Source organism: Dicentrarchus labrax, unplaced genomic scaffold, assembly GCF_905237075.1.
Source record: "Dicentrarchus labrax unplaced genomic scaffold, dlabrax2021, whole genome shotgun sequence".
Classification (NCBI taxonomy): Eukaryota; Metazoa; Chordata; class Actinopteri; family Moronidae; genus Dicentrarchus; species Dicentrarchus labrax.
Genome location: NW_026136722.1, coordinates 523,914 through 548,486, shown reverse-complemented (window position 1 = coordinate 548,486; position 24,573 = coordinate 523,914). Strand labels below are relative to the sequence as shown.

Here is a 24,573-nt window from a genome sequence, read left to right as displayed (position 1 = left end):
GCAGCAGCAGCAGAATAAGTACCAAGAGTTTGAGAAATTGCCCGTTACGTCACACCCACGCACACTTGAGGCTACTTACGAGTATAATTCTTTTGTCGGTGCTAGCTTGTGATTTCATTATAAGAAATGAACAGATGAGGAGGAGAAACTTCATATGTGGCTTGTAGCATTCTGCAGGGAGAAGGACTCTAAAGACTCAACAGAGTGACTATTTTGGACAGCTATAATCTAATGTTGTTGAGTTGTTTGGCACCACATTGTGCGTTTCTTTGTGTTTCAAGGCTAAACCCTCAGGTGGCACCTTGCCCTAACCCAGAACAAGTGCTGACAGGTGATGAAAGAAAACGTTACCTGGACAACCTCTTTGACCACACAGCAGCGAGACGTGGGGGCGGCTGATCACACACACACACAACCTGTGGCACCGTGGTGGGTGGGAGGAAGGGAGCAGACTACCCAGGGCCTAAAGTGAAAACACTTGTTGTTGCCTTCAAGTCTGTATTTAAAGATTGTTTGGAGGGTTATGTCTCTTTTTATAGCTTTAGAATCGGCTGCTGTTGAAAGGCAAAAAGCTGTAAGCGACTAAAGCAGACTGGAGCAGAAATGTCCCTCCTGGACAGACTTTCAATAGAGGACGGAAGACATTTAGTGTAACTTCTGGTTGATCAGAAAATAAATATGTAGACTTTGAGCTTTGGATAATTAGACATACAGATGTTTGTTATATATGGAATAATTATGGCAGGAGGAAAGCAGTCGGGGGGCACAGTCACCTCCTCTGCATAAGGTCTATGATTACGCCTCTGCACCCATTTCCTACTTTATTTATAAAAGTGTGTGTGATTTTGTGTGTGTGTGTGTAACCCGATGTACCGTGTTGTTTCCTCCAGTCCCTTGCAGCTCTACAGTTCCCCTGCTCATCCGTGCCTCTGGTGCATCCATCCACAGTGAATGGGATAAGTCCTGGGTGAGCTAACTAAAACTCCTCCAGCCAATGACAACCCACTAAGAGAGCCGGTCCGCGTTGTGTTGAGCCATTTGTGTCTGGTCAAGATGTGTGTGATATTAAGAGTGGAACTGTGTCTGTCCAGCTGCTGTGGCCCTGGTGAGAGAGTCCTGCTCCAACACTCATCAATATTATCCACAGGTCTATATTTTTATTTTCCAATTCAGTCTGGCAGAAGAACAAAAGGCTTTTCAGGCATCATCTGGAACAAACTATTGATTTCAAATTATTTTTAATTTGTTTCCTCCTTTTTTTTAATGCACATGTGTATAATAGGAATTTATTTTCCACAAATTCTACAAGAATTAATAAAGAAGTTTTAATAAAGAACATTAATAAAGGTACCCTTTTTTATTGCGGAACCAAAGATCCTATAGTACTGTCACAGAGATGCTGTGCGGGAAGATGCCAAGAGAACAGAAGGCGAGGGCAGGCAGTGGGTGCATTTATAAAACCATTATGAAATGCATCATGATTCCTAAAATTTACAAGAAATCGGTTAGGAATGGACTTAATATGAATTTGATACATGCTCGCTGGCATAAAGCCTAAGTCTTAACAGTCTCTAGATCTTGTGTTGGATGCAATTTAAGGTAAGCCCTTAGACAAATCATGCAGCTTTCGCCAATTACAAGACAGTATGAAGTGGCCATCCTTAATGAATTTATAAAATTATGAGGATCATAAAATTCCTGCTGGCCTCCAGCCAAAGTTCTGCGTGACTATATAAAAGAAGCAGGGCGAAAATCATGTAAATTCTAAACCAAAGAACTGAACAAGGGCCTTTTACAAATTCCCACAGTTATTCAAACTTCCCTGCATAGAGTGCCAACAAGTCAACTATTCTCTTTGTCAAACAGGTTTTATAAATTCATTATGCGCTTCACACTGCCCTTCAATCTACGCTCCTGTCCTGGCCTTTCACGAGATAATGCACCACATAAGCATGAGGTCCACACTATCTACTGCACTTATTTGCCCTGATATCGCTGTATACTTTTTTCTTCTCTTAGGGTGCTCTTCATTGTTATGTATCAGAGATTCATTCTGTAAGGCAACCCTGACCAATACTCTCAGTTGCCTGGACCTCTGATTTTCAAGCTGTATTTGATGGAACTGAAACAAGCGTTCATTGGTACACTAATTCTGGATTATGTGACGTTCTTTTGAGTTGCAATGGACAGTCGCTGGTACAATGTTTGTATGTGTGTACTGGAAGTTGTGGGGTAATGCTGATTGCCCCAGCTTACATATAATTTATTTCAAATATTGCCCCCAGTTGAATTACCACAGTGCAGACCCGCTGCACAAGCTCCCAGCAGCTGTTCCAGGCCGTGTCCAGGCCACCGAGCTGCCCAGTGAGCCCACATCCCATCCAAGGATGTTCCCATAGGACATATTACAGTGTGAGGGGAAGAGTAAGGCATCGCCAGAGCCCCGGACTAACTAGGCTAATTTACTCGGCAGACGCAGACACAATGTGAAGCATTTTCTCATCGTTTCCTGAGATGTGGCAGCTGTTGAACGGGTAAAAGTGCCTGCAGCTGTTTGATGATGTGCTGGTCCTGCAGCTGAGGAAGTCAGACACAGGGATAATGCATGATCAACTTGCTCATCCACACACTTCCATCAAGCCAGGGGTCATACCGGAGTGAAAACTGTTTGGTCTAGTCTCAGGTGGTGTGTGTGTGTGTGTGTGTGTGTGTGTGTGTGGGTTGTGAGCCTTTGCAGGCATAATGCCCATTTGTTGCTAGCCATTTTCCATCTACTATCAGCTGTTTATTTTTGCATATCAAGCCTCCTATAGACACAAAGACACTTAAACACTTCAGATTGACAAATGTGTTTTGACAACACTCAGGGAGATAAGCAGTTGGTCTCTAGGATCTCTCCCAGGAACACGTTTCTATTTACACCTACTCCGCCTCACAGAAGAGACGCTTAATCTTCTCCATGATTTGTGGCTTCGGCTCCGAGATCCCTCTCTCCACTCTGTTCTTTTCCTCTTCCATCCTTACTTTTCTTTCTGCACTGTTTTCTGTTCTCACTTCCCTCCAAGCTTCTTTTTATCCACTTGCCTTCTCTCTCCTCGTCTGCCTTGCATCAGCATTAGAGCTTCAGTCCATGTGTCATTGTGAAAGACCTTTACAGGAGTGTTTGTACGCATTGAGTTATGCAGTAGACTGCATTGTCTGTTGAAAGGTAAAGCTAGGGATAGGAAGAGTACATGCATGGTGCATTGAGTGACCCCCATGCCAATAACAGCGCTGTAATCACTTTAAATGTGTTTTATTGTCAGCTTTTCACAGATTAGAGCCACAATAATCTGTCCTCCTCTATCCATCTCATTCCAAGCTGTTATTTTTGGCACTGGGATTCTGCCTTTTTGGATTAGTAGGTGTGCAATTGTTTTTTTGTTTTTTTTTTCTTTGTGGGGCTGAGTGTGTTGATGTGTGTTCTAGTGAGAAACAACAAGGTTGTACAGCAAGTATCTGCACCACTCCATTGGGGGGGGGGTAATCTGGAGTGTATGTTGTGCTGCATCGGTTCCTTAAAAAGAAGATACTGAAATACAGTATGGCTGCATGCTCAAAATCTGCCTCTTCAAGTGGAAATCAACATTTCATGGGTATGCTTGGATACATCAAAACCCAAGCCCTGAAATATGCTTAAGCAAGAACATGGCCTAATCCGCTACTGTACTGTGTCTACCGTGTCTGCCAGTACAATACACACATCACTAACCCTGCAACAGCAAGAGGACAAGGAGGACAGCGTGTGAATACAGGAAAACTAAATAGATTTTAATGAACTGAACACAAAAGCGTAATTTATTACACTCTATCCACTTTCAGTAGAAATGTTCTAGATGTCCTAATAATTAGCCACATCTTAATTATTTGCTAGGCAATAAATGTCTACACAAGACTGTAAATTCCGTCATTTCTACAGCATCTCCCACCCATAATCTTTTACAGACCCCTCTGATTCATACCACCTCTGCAAATACAGTGTAGGAAAGCTATCTCCTCCCTCTCCCCTTAGGCGGAATATTGACTGATGACTTTCATTTTCAGCTATCAATTCTGTTGCTAATTTTACACATTTCAATTAATTCCAGGTATTCTTGCACGGGACCTGCTATGATTAGAAGCTGCTTAAAGGATGGATTTCACTATCTGAGGTTTGCGATGCTGCCATTTTCACTGGTTCTCAACAGGAACCGTACACACTCAAAGAAGGAGGCTGCACATATCTTCAGCCTTTTTTCGGGTGTTGTTTTTTTCGCATGATCATCACAATTTTCTTGCAGACGTAAGGCTGTCACGCCTGTCTCTCTCTCTCACAGTCTTCCCAGGCCAGTGTTGCCGAGTGCCTCTACGCTGCGGGATGATGATGAGACTCCCCACAGGGATAATGACATCTACGAGCGTCTCTCCAACGGATGTCCCCCGGATTTAATCCCACCAAACGCTCAGACTGAGAGAGATGTGTTCCCTCGGAGAAGCAGCGCTACGTACAGAGGCGGATAGATGGGCAGCTTTGCCAGTTGGACATGCAGCAGCCACTGAGATACACAAAGAGACATTTAGTCAGACTGGCCAGCTCACCGGCAGACATCCAACAGGAATAGAAACAGACAGGAACAAACACACTGCCACAGGTGAACACCTAAGCATTGTAGGTGGCAAAACCAGTCTCCACAAAGCTAAGACAGCTTTTCTAATCCGAGAACAGTATGACAGGATGTCTGCTGCAGACATGCGACAGATAAAAATGCCTTGGTGATGCCGGATAGTATGTTGCTCTTTGAGCTGATAATATACCATCCCCTGGATGAAAGTAGCTTTATAAAGCATCTGTTACAAGTAAAGGAATTATTTTTCTCTTGCTCCAGTCCACAGCAAGGTCAGCACAAGTGGTCAGCTGCACAATGACAACCTTGCAGCTGGTAGAGGGTCAATGTCTTGTTAAAGGACACCTCTACAGGTCAGACACTCAGTAGGGGACTGTTTTAAGGACACGCATCGTGGTTCCCCACTGTGCCCGCCTGCTGCCACGTCACACCACTTTAAGATGCTAGTCAGTGGTGAAATATAGTTGAGTACACATCAGTTCAGTACAGATAAACTACAACTACACAATAACTGCGCCTGGAAGATGCAAACAGATTTTTTTATTGTGATAAATAGTCGTTTTAAATTGAATGTTTTAATTGCAATTAACACCTAATTAAACTCCCAATCACACAGACAGCTCATAAAATCATCTGAATATCTGCATCTGAAATGCAGAAATATAAAGACATGACTTGAACTAACTTTTCAAACAGTTCAGTGATACACCAACTGCAAACAGTTTACTTATAAATATTCATGGATGCAAATATATCCAAATGGTGGCACTGACTATGGGGAGCATGTGTAAAAGATGATCTGACTCCAGCTCAGGTCAGGAGACCTCCAGAGCCTCTCTGCGACTGTCGCCATGACTACCCAGAGGACTCCATTTGCAGCGCCACAGTCAGCGAAGGGAATCGCTCCAGTACCTTCAATTAGCAACCCATTATCATTCATGAGTTTGTTTGTGCAAAGCTGTAAGATTGAATTCCAGTTAGTCCTTCCTCCCTGCTCTCGCCTGCTGATATAATGTAAAGGGAAGCAGAGGCGGCAGCACGACAGCAGCAGCCCTGCACTTCTATCCAGCTCCGCTGCTGAGCTCCATTGGGCTAATTTCTGCTCCGTTGAGGCCTGGCTCATCCCCTGTATCTCCCTAGGACGATGTCAGTTGTGCTTGCAAGACACGCAAAGGTCATAAATTAGCAATAGGGCCCCTTGAAGGAGACATGCTGTTAAGCTTCTACCTGGTCGTACTCCTAAGAGGAGCTTTTAAGACTCACTGTTTTGCATATAAATATATTCATACATTTGGGTTTTATTTATTTCATTTGACAGTATAGCTCTGCCACTGCCCTTTGTCAGTGAGAAGCAGACAGAAAAGCAAAGCTGCTCCCTTTCCTGCCTGAGCTGCTATTCTTGCAGTCTTCATTAATGTTATAAAAACACGAGCCACTGTCATTGTTTATCTCAGATGCATTCACCGCTCATCCAGTATGACCAGCGCACAAAAGCTGTCTCCTGTTACCACTGCAACAGCGTCGTGGCTGCTCTCTGCTCTCTACAACAGCATATTTTGCCTGTTGTGACATAATTAGAGGAGTGGTAGTGTGTGGTAAACAGGGCCCACTAGCCTGGTAGCTTGTGTGGTGTGTTTCTGTCCTCCTGGCTGTTTTGTGTGATATAATGCTGTTGACCCCAGTGGCGCCAGACCCTCCATATTGAGTTATTAAATTTATGCAACCGCTAAGCTCCTCAACTACTTCACAATGATGTCAACCTTCAGTGGCTGTGCATGGCCAAGGCCCGCTGTGGACATTCTCAATTTCTGGTGGAAAATTGAGCAGCAAGCAACAAGAGAGAGAGAGAGAGAGAGAGAGGGGGGGGGTGGTGGTGGTGGGGGGGGCAGACCGAGTGAGACAGAAAGAGACAGAGAGGAAGAGTCAGAGGGGGAGAAGAAGTGAGCCCTGTATATTTTATTCAGTGGCAGCAGAGTACAATTCATAATCAGGGCCGACTGATTCACAGTTTTAATTAAAAAGTAGCCTTATAGCGCCGGTGGTAACATCTTGATTTATGAAGACCCGACCGCAGGCTCCCATCCACCAGAGAGAGTGAGTCCACTGTAGAGGAAGAGGGGCGGGGGAGAGGAGCAGAGGGGGTGCTAACACTCATGAGGAGGGGAAGTGTCTCGTTTCTCACAGCGAGGTGGTTTTCGTATGTGGGCATATAACTCAGTGCGAGTGTGTCGGAGTGTGTGCGTGACAAGCATATGTGCAGGTCTGTCTACGTTCGAGCCCGACTGATATACATCAACACGACCGATACTGGAGGTGGAGTTCAACATCAGGCTATAGGGTGGCTTATAGATAAGAAGAAATTGCATTATAGAAATGAAATGCATTATCCCAAAGATATGTTTCAGGTCATTTAGAAACAACGTCACCTTTACATAGTGTGCATTACAGAAGGTGATGGGAACTATATGTCTTAAACGTACTATAGGGAGTTTTTAACTGGTTATACAATAGTCTAAATCGAATACTGATGCATCTCTATACTCCTAAATAAACAAACAAGACAATCAGAGAGAAGATTGGCTGTTTCTATATAGTTATCCTAAGTGTCTACACGTGTGGTGGTAGAAACAGTACCGCCTTTATCCACAGGGGCCACCAGAATCAACAAAAAAATGAAGGTTCCTTGTTGATGTTTAACTATAAAAGGTCCCGCTAGCTTGGTCACAATTCTTTAATAACAAAATTTATGGGAAATGAATTGAAAATCTGTATATATGTTTCATGTCTATGTTAAAATATTTGCAGTTTCATTGAACTTTTACACCTTAACTGCACATACGCAGCCTCAGTGGGCCCGCTTTCCCTTTTAATACATCCATTGTAGTGGTTATTAGGGTAATCCGTGTTTATAATTCATTTGAGAAATCTCAGCATATTTCAGCCTATCTGAAGCTTTTTAAAAGGTTATAAAACATAATATCTGTCATGTTTTTTACTCATTATACCCTGAGCATTAGACAAAGGTGGAAAGTCAGCATTAGCACATCTGGACCATGTGCACCTTTCAAAGGGTAGAAGGGCCCCCTGATGGGCTCTAATATTGATTCCCACCCTCACATCTGCTCTCACATATCAATGTCTGTATCAGCCTCAAAAATCCAGTATCGGTCTGGCTCCAGTCTGCGTGTGAGCAGCTACACTTCATGATGCATGCCCCTGACCTGAGACACTAAAACTAAAAAAGATTGCATGAGGGCATATCAATGAAAGATAGATATGTGGTGGTATAGATATTGGCTCTAGAACCAAAAGCCTTTTGGAAAACGGCCAGCGCTGCAAATTTAACCATGGCTGATGGAATTTGCTTTGGTCTGACAGTAATGTTAAGTTTATGTCAGCCCCTCCATTTAAATCACCACCATAACAGAATCCCTTGATACAGGGAGATTTTAATTAAAAAACGGTGAGAGAGAGAGAGAGAGAGAAAGAAGAGAGATGAATGCAGAGAGAGCATGACAGGAAAGAGAGAACGAGGGAGAGAGATGGAGCATTAGATGAGAAAGATGATGCAGAGAGTAGAGTCGGGGAGAACAGGGGAAAGAAACAGGAGGGACAGGAAAAAGAAGGAGAGTGATTACAGGAGTGTGATAAGTGCAAAGTAAGAGCTCATTCTGCAATGAGGTGAAACAGAAAAGCACAGTGTGTCTCTACCTTCCTCATGCCTGCTTTTATTTTCAATGGCTCACTGCAGTCACCTAGGACTTCGCTCTGTGTGTGTCTCTACAGTATGTGTGTGTGTGTGTTTGTATGGGCATCAGTGCATGTGTTTTTCCTTCCTTCTGTGCTCTCCCATTCTTCGTCACTCTCGATGATTGATTTTTTAAGGTCTGGCTCACTTTTGCAATCACGACAGAAACCACAGTGAAAGTACATACGCACTCAGACACACAAACACAAGCACTGACATGCGCACTGACCCACCCCGCGCTGAGCACACATGCAGGAGAGGGCTGCATCAATTTGAATGATGCATACACATACTATCAAATAATCCATTTATGTAGAAGGCACACAAGGCCTCAGTTAAGTAATGAACACGCAGACACGGTCTCTCAACCTGAACCATTCAAGCATTCAATGCATACAGCCTCTTCAATTACCCAACTGATAACAAAAGATACACCCTTAGAGAAAGATATAGCAAAACAGGGCTAAAAATGCAAGTAGGTGTCAATCATGTCTATATATAATGAGACAGAATTTTTTTATTTATTTCTTTAATTCTAAAAGTGGCTTCTTCCACTGTCAGCAGACTAGTAATGGACTAAGACTCATAAAAAGGTTCTCAGATGGCCAAATCTACATTGTAAGTGGGATCACACATATGGAAGATCATTTATGACAAAAGTGTTGAGCGTTCACCTTAAAGTCTTCACTTCTCTCATACTGCCAACCGCATGTTGTCTCTACCTTTTCTCGCTCTTTTTCCATGACAATATGTGCGCGCACACACTGAGTGGAGAAAAGGGTACGTAGATGGGAACTAATGCCGCACTGTGCAACCGAGGAGACGGTATCTTATGTCACCCTGAGGGTTTCCCTACTTCAGAATAGATATCAGACACTTGGGCAGTAGTACAGATAATGTCAGGAGGGCAATTTTGTCGTGACAGATGTAGATGTAGATGTAGATTCAGTTGACTTAAATATACTATTATCCTTTTAACACTGGTTCAAATATGAGACTTTACACCTGCTATTATTACACTAAAATATCTATTGCACATTCATGATGAAGACTTTTACATGCAAAGAGGCAATTCGCTTCTGCACATGAAACAAAAAAAAATTGTTCTGAGATCAGAAGTGACCGCTTTGTGAGAGGAGAATTCTTCCACTAGTTGCATTTATATGTACAGTAAAAAGGTTACTCACATCTTCAGCAGCCCTCTTTCACCTCCATAGATAGTTTTAGGATGGGACCTGTCAATCATCACCACACCTCCATAATTGCAACCACTATCAACATTATGATCACATAATACTGGCGGTACAGCTTAGATAAAGCCTGAGAAGGATTTATAGCTACAATTACAACGTGTGAGAGCCTTACGAGCCAAAACAGCTTGAAACTTCTGTTGAGTGCTCAGCTCTGAGAGTGAATATGGACTGTGGACGTCCTGTAGACCTACTAGCCTGGGACGTTTTAAAACCGCTTGGCTCTCTACCCACCACTGACTCTTATTAGACTGTTAACTATACGTTTAATGGAGCATCTCGGTGACCGAGCGGGCCATCGTGCATATCATGTTTTTGCAACGTTTTCTAGGTCTCTCCTGGGTCTGCTGTGTTTGTTATTTCTCTGTCCAATGAGAAGTAACATTTTTATGTTTTTTGTATGGATTAAGCCCTTACTGCCTTGCTTGTATCAGTGTTGTTTCAAGACGTTGGCAAGCGTAGTAAGTCCTATTAATCATCATTTTCTAAGTTTTCAGTTTGAAAGTGCTCACAGCCAATGTCTCTCTCTCTCTCTCTCTCTCTCTCTCTCTCTCTCTCTCTCTCTCTCACACACACACACACACACACACACACACACACACACACACACACACACACACACACACACATCCTTAATGAGGGTGCCATCAGGGTCTAGCTGTATGAGTGTGTTCTAATTGTCTTATCTTTTGAGGTGGCACATTCTTGGGCCGAGGCTTAATTTAACACCCTGTCCTCCTCTAGCACTGGTGTTATTTACACCCTGCCCCATCACACACAAACACACACACACACACACACACACACACACACACACACACACACAACGGACTCAACAGTATTCTTGTACCCTAACCATCACCCCCCCCCCCATGTCATTGCCCTCTCTGTACCTTCTCATCTTTCCCTTATAGCCCCGTCACCCACCAACACCCCACCTCTCCACCCCATGGTAAATTAATTGGCAAGCTGTTGTCATGCGATACCAGCTGCATTAGAAACAAGCGTGCACTGATCCCCTTGTTACTCCGTTTGTGTACACCAACACAAAGAACACACCGTTGACAGCGCTGCCAAAACACGAGTCCGAAGTGTTTAGTACCTTTAAGGGTTAGAAAACAAAGAAACAGCAAGTTTTGGCTAGCTGGGGGGCTTTTCTCTGACAGGACGTCAGCTGCATTGTTCTGACAGCAGACCAGAAGTGGCATTGTTGTTGTGTCACAAAAATGTGACGTTTCCTTTTCCATGAAACAGTTGCCACCACTGCCTTCTCTTTTCTTTTTATCTTAATATGGTAAAGCAGTTTCTGATATATTGTGGGTGATGCCATTGAGCTGTATCTTAGCCCCAAGTGTGCAGTGGGGCCTTGTGACCAGAAGGTTGTCGGCTCAATCCCCCAGACTGGCAGGATGCATCTCATTACCACCACTGAGGTGCCCTTGAGCAAGGCCCTTAACCCCACAGCTCCAGTGGGGCTACTCAGTGGCCACAGATCAGAGCGTGGTTGTACCTGGCAGCTTCCATGTATGAATGTAATCAGTGTGTTCCTGAACAAGAGGGCATTACTCTCAGTGAACCCCACCACCTGAATAAAAAAAGATGAACGAAACAAAAAAAAAGTTTTATCAAAACCTACCAGCGATAACTGAACTATGAAAAACAACTGCCAAATTTGCTCCACAAGACTAATCTATAGTCTCCCCCCCCCCAGCATTTTCATCAGTGACACAAGTGACAGTGTGTGGAAATTGATCCATAATTACTCCATAAGTATGAAATCTCTTGTGCAAAGAAATGTTTGTCAGGAGTTTTCACAATTGAACAGTCAGAGCACTTACAGCGTTTCCAATACTTCTCAAACTCTGGTCCTGGCTTTCTGGAATCAATGTGAGATGCAAACAGGAACAATCGACTGAATACACAGAAGAGGTTAAACGGCTGCATGAGAGCTGCATCGTGTTCAGGTGCATTGAGTTTAATCAGTCAGACTTTGACAAACCTATTATGTTTGTGTCCGTTACAATAGCTCACATCACAATCTCCTCTCTCTTCCCTTTGTCTGTCTGCCTGGGTTGGAAGTATTACAGCATCTCCCTGTTCTATACGAGATAGATTGGCACATACAACCATTCTCTATTTCCCCTTCTCCATCCCCACTCTTTCTCCCTGCCTCCCTCTCTCGCTCTCTCTCTGCAGCCTGGTTGCCACATATCACAGACTTTGACAGTATGTGGATGAGGTCCCTCAGAGAGGCATTAACTCCCTTTTGGGAGTTCCTCTCCTAAACTCCTGGGGGGCCTTTGTCCTTAACACAACCCAATCAATAACTTTTAATATTATCTACTGGCAAACAGAGTCGCAGCAAAAGGCTGCAGGAGGCTTTGGGACAGACCGAGGCAGCAGGCGGAGCAGAGCATGGCTGTGGAGTTTGCTCTGCTTTGCTGCGCCGACCGAACCGAGGTGAGCATTACTTGTGACATTTCAACAGCAGCGGGGAGCAACACGCTGCTGCCTCATGTCCGGGTCATCTCCAGCTCTATTCACAGAAGAGAGCTCAGTCAGGGATGGTGGAGGGTCACTGCCCATGCTTGACCAGTTCACTTTTTGCAACATCACAAACAGGCTTCCAGAGATTTGTGTGTGTGTGTGTGGCTCAGCTGATGATGCACCACCATCCAATCTAATAGCAGAGGGGCGTAACTGGCTCCTGTTAGAACACTGTATCGGGGAAAGTAATCCCTTTTCTGGTATAGACTGATTTATCGTCCAGCAGAGCTTTCATAATGGGAAAGAAAAACGTAGCTTGGTGGAGCGGAGATGAAGAAAAAGAAGTTTAAATAGCATTACTTAGTTGCAGCTTCTGCACAACAAGACATTAATCACATTCTGTAAGCATAACATTAATCATGTACTATGACACAGGTGTTATTATTCCAAATTAAAGCTGGATTTGAGGAGCTGCCCTTAAATCATTGATGACCACGTTGCTGTAAGTTGTACAGAGTTATGTAAAACCTAGATTTAGTATGTGCCACTACCGAATAACACAATATTACAAGTGTATGGGTTTCACTGTCTCACAGTCTCTAACTGTAGTGCTACAGCACACAAATAAAGAATATGTTTGGTTTATCATTCAGCTGCAATCATCCTTTCTCTCAGCAAAACCCTCTGACACTCTGCATTGTTAGTCCTCTAGGCATGAGCTCCTGTATTTCCTGTTGATCGCGGCGGCGTAAAGATGCTGACCTGTGGCGTTCACACACACACACCGAAACAAATCATTCAACCGCTTCAACAACACAACCTCTAGGTGAGGCCGGAAAACAACAAGTCAGCTGAAGCCGAGCACAGAGCTGCTCTTCCAGACAGCTGCTCGCACTAGCTTTTAGTCAAGTGTTGTGCAGATATATACAGTATATAATGAAACAAAGGTAAAATGCATGCACACAGGTATAAACACACTACTATACACAGACATATATAGACGCAGACATAAACATTCATATATCCAGTGCTGCGACTAACAATTATTTACATTACTGATTTATCTTTGTTTTTTACAATTAATCCATTATTCGTTCAGTCCAGATGTTATCAAACTGGAAGAGTTGAAGGGGAGAGACGTGGAGGGAGAGACGTGAGGCAAAGACAGTGTGTGAGATGAAAGAGAAGGAAGGAAAGTTTTGACCTGCTGATTTGACCTGCAATTTATATCAAAAATCTAAAATATTGCTTCCCATACTCATAACTTGATCAAGTCTTAACACGCAGACACGATACACATATTTTTAGATTCAGGGTGACTTACACCTTCTAAGGATTTCATTATCGCTGATCCATCATGAATTAACATCCATAAACTTAGACATCATCAAAAAAAAAAACAACCCTTCTTGTAACTCCTGAACTTCCTGAATCATCAAGTTTCCTATCAAAGTATCAAAGGGATTCAGTGATAGTTGTCTGTACATCCATGGGTACTTTGCAAACAGGAACTGCATCTTCAAATAACTCTCTTTGGAACAGGAACTTCAACTCTGACCTTTGGCCCTTTGCTGCGTGTCCTCCTCTCTCACCCAATCTCCCCCCAGGTACTTTTGAATTAATCCATTTTCTAAATTTGTTGTCAATTAAATTCCTGCCGATCAATTAACAGACTAATGGTTCCAATATTGGATCTATCCAACAACTGGAGCACAAACAGTGACGGCAACTGAAGCCTCCTCACAGCAGCATCTGAGGACGTGCCAGAAAATAACAGATGCCACCAAAGCAAATGTTGGAAGTGCAACGCTCAGCTAATGATTGGATCTGCAGGCCGTTTTCCAGGTGACTTATGTTACTGCTCCGCTGCTGGAGACAAGGATGAGTGAAGCCGTATTGATCGGCTGTTTTGCAATCCAATCGATGCCGCCACACAGATCTTAGCTGTGTTTTCAGGTCAAGCTAAAAGACGTGATCTTCGGTCCAGATTCAGTTAATATTAAATGATAGCATTACTCTGAGATAAATAACCACCAGAGACTTACATTACCCTGCTGCTGTATCCTACAAGTTTATTCAATTACAAGATAATTGAACATCAGTGAGGCCTAGGTTGAACAATAGGATTGGAATTCATTACAAAGAGAAACGTGCCGGGGTGAGTTCGCCGTGCCTGAAAAGTTTCTCTGAATAAGTCGAGTTATTGAATTAATGAGTTATGCCCACACGCCACTGTCTCATTTTGCATATGGTGACAAAATAGAATAGACAGCAGCACAGACACATCAGAAGTGATTGCATTCCTGAGAAAACACACAGCTGCACTCTTTCTATCCTCTACTCCACGTCCCCAGAAACAACTACCAAATACACTCTCCTTTCCTTTTCTTCATCAAAAGCCTCCTAACTCCCCGACTCTTGTATTTGCTCTAATTTAGGAGGACACAGTCGAAGGAAAGAAGAAAAAAAAAAAAAGTCCTCTTTCCACTCCCTTTCCATTAAAACAATGCATAAAAGAAGAATGATGTCAATTATGAATTTTCTTCCAAAATAGGCACATAAACCTTCCGGCCTATTCAACAGCAGAATGCAACACCAGCCAGTAAAGAAAACACTATAGGAGGAAGACAGACCCCCAAGAGGTGCTTGTTTATCTCACTGTTACGCTTCAATACAGAAATCTGCTGTTAATTACATTCTGTACATCAGCAGGCAGGAGAAAGGTGATCCTTAAATATTTCATATTATATTCCATACATTAAAGATTGAGGCTTCAGCATCGTATTCTTGTGCATTGGATATGAATGATGACTAACCAGGAGTCTAAATAATAAGTCTGCTGTTAATTGGATTTGACTGAAACATGAGTGAAAAGCCACGCTGCACTTCATTAATGGTACCGAGTGGTGGTGACATAATGAGGGGCCAAAATCCCATTTAGGTTAGGTACACAAGGGTTGGAGATAAAGCTTTTTAAAAAACCCATGAGACATTATTATTCTAATATGCCCTTCTTTTAACCATTATTCCAGCCTGTGCGTGCTCTAAACAGTTTATGTAAGAGCAGGAAGCTTGCTGGACTTGAATAATAGCCCTAATAGACTGATAATCTATAACTGCAAGTATGAATGCAAATTTTTTTTTTCCAAAAGAAAGGTGGGGTGGAGTTGTTAATGAGAGTCAGCGTCACCGTTAATTCATCTATATGGTAATGTTGTGTGACGTAAGGCAATAGTAAGGCAATCTGCAGCGTCAGCACTAGCCGAGGCAGCTGTGTGACTTTCAGCTAACGACAGAAGGCCGAGGCCGAGGCACTTCATTACCGAGCTGCACTGACGCTCTGCTGCTGGCTAAGGCAGTGGCTTAAAGTAAGCTGAGTAACTGTATGATGGTAGCATCTGTGGTAGGCTCACACAGTGTCCAACAGCCCATCGCCCTCCAACCCACACACACACACACACACACACACACACACACACACACACAAAACAACAATAACTGACTCTCGTCCAAAAAAAACGAAAGAAATTCAGTTTCTCACTTCGCTCCTCTGCACCCCAGCTCAGTCTCTTAAACGTCACGGCTGATTAATAGTGCATGGGATGAGACAAGAGGAGAAGGAGGGAGTGAGAGGAAGAGAAAAGAAAGAGAAAGAAGAGACAGAGAGGAGAGGAAGTGAGGGAGAAAGGTGGTAGGAAAAAAAAAAGTTTAACATTTTTTTTTTTTTTAAAAAGCTTAGCGGCGAGGAGCGAGCAGATGAATGTATGAGAAAGCGATGGAATATGCTGATATGATAATGGCCTCTCGTGGGCCCTTGTGGCAAAATACATTTGCTCTGTGTAATTTGGTCCTGGGACAGAGAGAGAATTATGTCTTCTTTTATCTTATCACACAAAACATACCGTCTCTCTCCCGCTTTCAGACACACATACAGTATGCTGATGAGCAGCTGCCGACCACGCGCAAACGCGTCCAAACGGCCACGCGCTTCTGCCACAAAAATCTCATTCAACAAATCCCTTAATTGCCTGATCAATGCCTGTAGAGCCATGCAAATGAAGCCAATAGTCGATGGGGGCTGGGTCAGGTTAAACGTGCGCTGACGCGTGCCACTGATCAAAGTGCACAGTGTGCTAAAAAGCCAGGATTAAACCATTCATCTGTAGGCTCCACCTTGAACCATTATCCTGACCCTCGAGCAAAACTAGCGTGAGATACAAAGCAAAAAAAACCTCTGAAAGTTTAAGGCCATCCATCACTGAGCTTTAGGAAAGGCGCACAAACACACACAGGTGAGATAAGACTGGGTTGTTTCAGCGGTTCTCTACAGGGACAACGCGAGAAAACTAAGAACAGCTCGAGTTGTAGAGGGGCCCCATGCATCAATACTGTCTTACCTTGTGTTTTGCCAGCCAAAGTCTCATCCCAGCGTCTCAGAAGTAGCATGATGGTGCGGCCTGGGACTCCTCTCTCCCTCTCATAGCCTCAGACTGAGGGAGGCTCAACTGCAATCAAGAGAAAAAAGGCAATATGATTATTGATGGTTCGCAGCGACTGTCTCTTAAAATATTCTAATTTTGAAAAGAGCATCGCTTTTTACTTCTGTTAAATGCAGAAAAAGCAGCACTAAACTTGTCAATTTTTTTAAAAAAAGACTCAAACACAATAAAACACAGTAAAAGGCTTCCTGAAACCCATTTTTAATTAAACTTTTGAGGTATTTCTTCCAGTAAGGAGGCAGAACTAATCACCTGGAATGATACCACCTGTCAACATCATTAGCCAATTAATAGAAAAATGAGTTTAATTAACTCAGCAAAGGAGACTGAAATGGTCATGGGAGTAAACTGGCCCTTTATCATTTTAAGGTGTCATTCCACCAGCAGGTTGATTTGCTCTAACCAGCTGCACTTTATAAAATAAATGTGTTTTAGCCTTTGTGATTAATTGAGTTACACCTCTCTACCAGGACACCTCATTAGGTGTGTGGGGTTTGCTGAAGCAAATACAGATGTTCGGGAGGGAAGGGGTGAGATTCAAAAATGAGCATCTATCTCCTCTGCACATCGTAATCCTTTCGCCGTTGATTGTGAACAGCAAGGAGTTTGGAAAGCGGGGACTCACAGCAGTTTTAGGTAAAATCCGCGACAGGTCAAGAGGGTAAAGCAGCAATTTCGAGGTAATTGTACTCCACAGGAGCAGCTTCACTTCTGTTCTCCCCTTCGCTCCTCCGAAGAGATGTTTGCCGTTGCTTGTTTTTCTGACGTCCGCCAGTCTGTTATTGCAGAGGGAACAGGGAGGACGCAGGGTTAGAGGCCGATCACAAGTCAGTTAATAAAACCACACTGCGTTCCCCTTAGAATGAATAAGTTAAGACTGAATGAGGGGGGTTTAAAACGCACAACTCAGTGCTTCAAATGGCTATTTGAATACAGCGTGTGTAGTGTTTACAATCCAAATCCACTGTGAAGGCCATTTCTGTTCTATAAAAACAATGCGTCTGTCTCCTTAATTTGTTAAATGCATCTTACAGCTCCCTTTGTGTGTGTGCGTGTGTGTGCGCGTGTGTGTGCGTTTTGCAGTTTTGCAGGGTGTAAAACAGTCTGATTTGAGGAGAATCCAGCCCAGTATGATAAATAATACATTTCCTCCAAATGTACTGTAGTACTAAATTGTCTCTGCCTTCATCCCCAACAACCGCCCAACTACAGTGTGTAGCAGATCAGAAGAATAATAAATAGCTTCTATTAATCCAGATTATACTCATAGATCATGAACACACTACACACACACACACACACACACACAAAGTCCATTTCAGTGTCTTAATTTAAAGGGCAGAGTGTGGGGCATACTTTAGGTAAATTAATGATTAATTGAAATATGTCGATGAATAATAAACCAGTCTCTGCGGGGTAACAGATTGCACTTTTCATATTTAATAGACTGATGGGCCGCACACAAACTCACACAACTACATGTACACACACTGGAAGCAACATGTAATCACAGACAAACACACCCCGTCACATGTACATGCGCCACTTTGCAGTCGACACATGAAACAGAAGGGTGAGCGACGTACGGTAGATTAAAACATCAAAGAAGGCCTACGCTGCTCACTTGAAACGCCCAGGCTGCTTTAGCTTGTTTCTTAGCTTACACTAATCTCACTAAATGTTGCTTCTCTGTACACTTTGTGTACACTCATCCCTTCTCATGGACAGTGTCTGCGTTGATACAAGTCCTCTTAATCAGCTCCGATGAATTATTGAATAGCCTTTTTATATCAGATCATGACCCATATTCCGCTCGCTTGAAGTGAATACGCTGCCAATAAAATCAAGATGTACTTTTTAAGTCGTCCCACATAGGCTTCCTGCTCGCTCTCTAATGGCTGAATGGGATTCAGATGCACACTGCAGGAAGTTACGAGCTTCGGATGGAGCTCCGGCAGACTGACTCGCCCATTTAACAAGATGATGGACGCAAATGTGAATGTGAGGTGTGAACTCGCACCACACTGCTACCACGCCGCAAGCTAAAAACCATGTTTAAAATGCTTGAGCTTTGACTTCTGACTCACGCAGTAACATGCAAGCATCCCTTTAGAATACAGCAACCCCTCAACAACACAGATCAGAAGTCATTTGAAGATAAAATATCTAATAGAGGGTTATTGCTGGTTTCATTAAGGCAGATGCAATGCTCAGAGCCAGACACAGGAGTTGCATTGTCGTCTCATTAGGTAGCACATGGGGAGAAAGAGAGCCAGAGAGAGAATCAGTAGGAAGAAGGGATAGGATTATGAATCTCCTTAGCCCCTGCTGTCTCCTCTCCTGGCCTGTTTATCAATGACGACTGCAAACACGGTGCCTATGAAATCTCTTAAGCTCCGTTTGGAGACTTCTGGCAGACTTCTTTTTCACGTAAGCTTCTGGCATCAAACAATTTTCAGACATGAAAAATTGACAGGAGGCTTGAAATATGCGGTAGCGCCCTGGTCACCAAATACTGATTTATCATTCAATAAGATTTGGTGGCAATCTTTATACTTCACTTAGAATGAGGGCACACTTTCACTCTTAAAATTACACTAAAGATCGAACTGTGTAAAACATTAACTGTGATATCACTTTTGGCAGCAACATTAATTTTGCAGTACACAAAATATGACGCTGCTTTCCAAGGTGACTCTCTAATGAAACCTGTGATTCATTTGGAAAAAGCTGAAAAAATACACCCTTGTCTTTCATGATGCCAAATGCAATCCAGAGTTTGGCAAAAAAATAGAAAGAAGGTATGTGTCCCGCCAACAAATCAACAAATCAGCTCATCAAGTGATGCTCAGCTGTATCCGTCTTCCAAACTGTTCATTTAGACAACGATTGCTCACTCTACCACCCAGCTATGCTCTAACGGATCAGTTAAACCGCTCTCAGCATCCTCTGCGTAACACTAGTCAAACCGGCTGTATCAACTACAGTTTTCCAGCTAAGTGGGACACACCGTTCACATCAACGTCCATTTTTCTTCTGCCTACTTAAAACCACATTGTCAAGACAATAATTTTACAGCGAGAAGCGCGGTAACTGTCATGCACTCTTGGTGATGATTACAGTAAAAAGACAGTGGTGAGCCATGTGTCAGAGGCACCCGAGACGTCCATTTTGCAGCGTGACAGCTTTGACACACTACCTGGGCTTAAGTGCCCATCTGTAGATAGGCTACAGGGGTCACATGTGTGCCAAGAGCGCAGAGCAGAATAGGTAATGGTTGCGGGGTTATGAGAGCAGGTCCCAGGTGGGTTTCAAAAGGTACGTAGCCGTAACCTTGACTGTGCACACACACACACATGCACACACACGGTGTAAATCCAAACTACTGTCAGTCGAATGATAGGAAAGTTAATCAGAGAAAAGGGGTCAATTGACACTGCGCCTGTGATGGATAGATGGACAAAGAGTGTGTGTGTGTGTGTGTGTGTGTGTGTGTGTGTGTGTGTGTGTGTGTGTGTGTGTGAGTGAGAGAGAGAGAGAGAAAGGGGGTGTGAATGTGCTTTTTGCTGCAGACGTACACTCAAGATTTTAATTCCAACACACTCCACTAGGAGATAGAAGATATACTGTCATTCTCCTGTGAAGCACTTTGTGTTTCTTTGAAATAACAGTGATAAAAATAATTGCATTGAGAAAAGGGCAATGTAGTCTGTCTCTTCATGTAGATTACTTTATTGATCTAACTATAAATCCCTCTCATGCTAGCACACACACACACACACACACACACACACACACACACACACACACACACACACACACACACACACACAGACACACAGACACACACTCCTCTGCTTTAAATAAGAGTGTGGAGCAGCACTGGACAGGTGATTTGATAAGCAGAAGTGGCTACTCCATCAGGTGGAGAGTGGCTAATAAGTACAAAACCCAAGATGAAGTGTGGAGATTCATTTCAACACGTGAAGACGATATGAGATCTGAGCGTATGCATGTGATTTTATTTCACATGGATAAAAATGTTTCAAGAAGAGAATTAAAGGCTCATGGGGGGAAAAAAACTACAAAGGATAATTGTTGGTGTGAGGCAAATTACTGATCTCTGATAATCTGCAAATATCCATTTAAATTCTATCCGAGCCTCGAACAGTACACACACACACACACACACACACACATCCAGGACTCGTAGGCACACCAACGCACACACACACATGCAAAAATAGTGGGTTAATAAAATATCCACATGAATATCCACATCAATTAATCATCATCCAAAACATGCAACAGCAATAGCATGTGTGGATTCAAAGCACCGTACTCACCTATTTAACCCTTAACATTAAAAAACACTGAATTTAATCGATTTTGTAGGCTGTAGAAATTGTAAGAATCGTGGCTATTAAATCAACTAATAGACAAAGATGTTGCTTGAGTCTTTAATCCGCGTTAGTGAAATCCCATTAAGATTCAATAGTTGAAAAAGAAATATTGAAATCAGCTTCAGTCCATTACAAAAAGGAAGTTTAAAAAAAAAAAAAAAAAGAGTCCCAAATTTAACAGTTTTTAATAATTGTTACTTATTTTTTGCATTTGGAATCAAATCCAGGATTTAAAGGGTAATTCCACAGGAAAACAGCTAAATCCAGAGTGCCTTTATCATGGTGACGGTTGCTCAAAAGTCCCACTTCCCATTATCTTCATGTAATGAAGAGGAGAGCCATTAAATCTCCTTCAGGAAAAAAGTGGAAATATAAAAAAAGGAGATGAACGAGGAAATGAGTTGTGTGGTTTGCTTCACTTTGCTATGCATCTGTCTATTGCTGTGCCTCTCTGTAGCTCACACACCACACACAGTCCCACACACACCAAATTATTAAGTTATTTTGCAGTCAGCTTAATTCTTCTTAGCCCCCCTATCTTCTATTTTTCTAAAAGTATTTTCAATAATGTGGCTCTTGTATTTCAATAAATGGAAGAAGTCGAGTTGATGAATTGCAAAATTTAGGTCACCAAAATGCAAAATAAATGTGAGTGGTAGGACATGAAATTTTGCGAATGAAAAAAACAAAATGGAACAACAAATAAATCAATAGGTAGATCAATTCAGAGGGGGCGAGAGGGTGGAAGTGATGGAGAGAGAAAAAAAGATGCGGAAAGAGGTGATTAAAGAGAATAAAGCTTGAAGCAAAGTGAGTGAAAAAAAAGTGAAAATTATGGTGGAGGAAAAAAAGGGAAAAAATCCTCTGGATGATAAAGCCAGTTTTTTTCTCTAGTCCATTCTCTTTGAGTGCTTGTGTGTGTCTGTCTGCGAGAATGAGAGTTCAAAAAGATGGGAGACGGAGAGAGAGAGGGGGGGGGAGTGAGAGAGAGAGAGAGCGAGAGAGAGAGAGAGAGAGAGAGAGAGAGAGAGAGAGAGAGAGAGAGAGAGGAAAAGAGGGCAGAGAAAAAGGAGGCAGAGGAGTGTATAAACACAGATGACACCCCGACAGAACGGACAAGTGCTGGCTTAGAAACACGCTTTGAAGCAACCGTGAACTGTCCCTGAAGAATCAGGCCCTTCTCAGTTTGACCTTCGCCTGATAAACGTGAAGTGAGGGAACTTAAACGGTTTGGTAATAATGTTCATTTCCCTCTCACGGAACGAAACGTTGAGTTTGGACGTCTCTCAATGTTGCATGACGGCAAACAAAAGGACATGTGAGGAGGACGGTGTGTGATAAAGGGGGTAGGGGGATGGGGGGGGGGATTGCAGACGCTTTAATGGAAAAACATACTTTTTGTGCAACAACATAGAAATGACAAGGCAGTCAGACTGTGGGTTCCATAATGACGACTGGAGAAGGTGCTTGCTTGATGAGTCACTGTGGTCTTGGTTGAGGAGAACGAAAAAGAAAGTCAGAAAACACAGGTTATAAGTATGTAAGGGGAGAGTGACGTGAGGATGACATGGCATGAGGCAAGAATCAGCTGAGAGCCGGATGGGAGGGGAGCCATGGTTATACCAAAGCTAGACCGTAGGCCAGTGAGTGTGTGTGTGCGTGCGTGCGTGTGTGCGTGTCAAGGTGTGCTTCATATATGTGCACCCCACACAAAACACCTTGCATACACAGAAAAGGAACAAAGACTTGGAGACAGACACTAAACACTAAATAGACCTACCTATGGTTAGAATTAAGAATCGCCCAAAAAAGATGCATAGGATGGTAGGAGGAAAAAAGAGAAGGGGGAAATAGGAAATAGGAAAAGGTACAAAAGTGAAAAAGCCATAAATAGAAAATACAAGCAAGCCAATTAAAATGTCTCTAAAGTAAAGAAATTAAAAACACTGGTGGAGTTAAAAAGTAGCCAAAGTTAGGGGTGGACAGTGAGCGGAGTGGTGGGGGGGGGGAGGAGGAGGAGGAGGAGGAGGAGGAGGAGGGAGGCGGTGAGGGGAGGAGGGAGCGTGGGTTGCACAGGGATAGAAAGGGCTGGAAGTGATAGCGATGGAGAGGGAAGGGAGAATGAATGAAGGGGGGGAAAAAAAGAGAATAAAGGGGGCAAAAAAAATCCCCCTCCTCTTTCTCTTTCTCTTTTTCTCTGTCTCTCTGCCTCTCTCTCCCTCCTTGTCTGGCTCATAAATAGAAGAAATTGTTGACCAGGTAAATGGCAAAATAGATGAGAAGACAGAGGACCGAGAGAGCAAGCAAATGAAAAGGTAAAGCACCTCCCAGCAGCGCGATGAGGAAAAAAAAGAACAAAAAACGAAAGATAAAAGCAAATACTCCAGTGGCCTCCGTTGTCTCCAGTCTATATGTGGAAGGGGGGATTGGCTATTGCCAGTTGTTCCCCTTCCCCGGCTGCCTTCTGCTTTCTTCTGTCTCTCCTCCCAAAAAAGACTTCCCATCCAGATGACAAAAAGCAGGCACAGATGTCCTTTCCTCCCTCTCTCAACTCTGGTCTGATATCACGTGCCACTCACACAGGTTAGGCATTGTTGCAGCAGCAACGCACAGTATCACCAATATTGCCCAGTGGGAGAAAAAAAAGGCATTGGGGCTGCTGCTAGTCAAGCACTGCCTGCCTCATGAGGAAGGATACTGAGCTGGAACTGCTCTGTCTCCCCTCTCCCGCCCATCCCTGCGAAAAGATGGGAGGAAGGGAGGTGGGCCCACTCGCTGCATTAGTATTCATTGAAAGAGTGTGTGAGAGAGAGAGAGGAAGAGAGAGAGAGATAGAGAGAGGTGAGGAGGAGGGAGAGAGGGGTGCCTTCCAACAAATGTCGAGGAACCAAACCGGTGTGTGAAACTGATAAGAGACTGGCTCCCCCTAGAGTCAATCATCAATACACGAGCGCAAATAACTGGAAACACTGGGATTACAGTGCGGGACCAACCAGTCTGAGAACCTGTGACCTGCCTTCAGGACATCACCACACATCTTGAACCTTTTTCACCGCTTCAGTTTTGCAGTGTGTCGGTCCAGCTGTGTGATATTTCCTGTCGCCCACTTATAGAATAATCAAATGTTCAGTTGGTCAAATGTAAACAGCTTCCTCTTCCTCAGAAAGCCCTGTTTATCACCTGAGTGTGATGAAGCACTGTTAATCTGTAATGCTGCACACTGGCTCACGTCTGTTGTGTCCTGTGAAAAAACAGACTGATCCTTTCCTCTGCATTTTGCCCTAAGCCAAACTCAGTGTTGCTATGGTGACAGATGATCGCTCCCAAATGTCCAAATCAAAGCTAGAAGCACACAAAGATAGGTGGTCAACAGAACCCTTCAAAAAGGTAAAGACTGCAGTGTATCTCCACACTGGTTATGCCTCTGTCTAAACACTCCAGTCATCAAAGGTTTTTGTCTGTTTTTCTGCAGTCAGGACTGAAATGACGCACACAGAGACAATGCACTGTGCACAATAGGCCTCACAGAGGTCTGTACTAAGA

The 24,573-nt window shown here is 43.3% G+C and overlaps 1 protein-coding gene across 4 annotated transcripts in view; it reads right to left on the bottom strand.

The window, feature by feature from the left end:
- Positions 1-23,764, bottom strand: part of grin2ba (glutamate receptor, ionotropic, N-methyl D-aspartate 2B, genome duplicate a) — a 118,188-nt gene extending 94,424 nt beyond the window's left edge. Inside the window, exons 1-3 of one of the 4 annotated variants that reach the window (XM_051388300.1) lie at positions 22,811-23,764; positions 17,253-17,403; positions 16,526-16,633 (exon numbers count right to left, since the gene is read on the bottom strand). In XM_051388300.1, the coding sequence (XP_051244260.1) occupies positions 16,526-16,552 (27 nt within the window). In that variant the 5' untranslated portion in view covers positions 16,553-16,633; positions 17,253-17,403; positions 22,811-23,764. Of the gene's footprint in view, positions 1-16,525; positions 16,634-17,252; positions 17,404-20,973; positions 22,520-22,810 lie in introns of those variants that run through there. The other 3 variants (XM_051388302.1, XM_051388303.1, XM_051388301.1) reach the window with 3 other exon arrangements.
- Between the last annotated feature and the right edge of the window lie 809 nt (positions 23,765-24,573).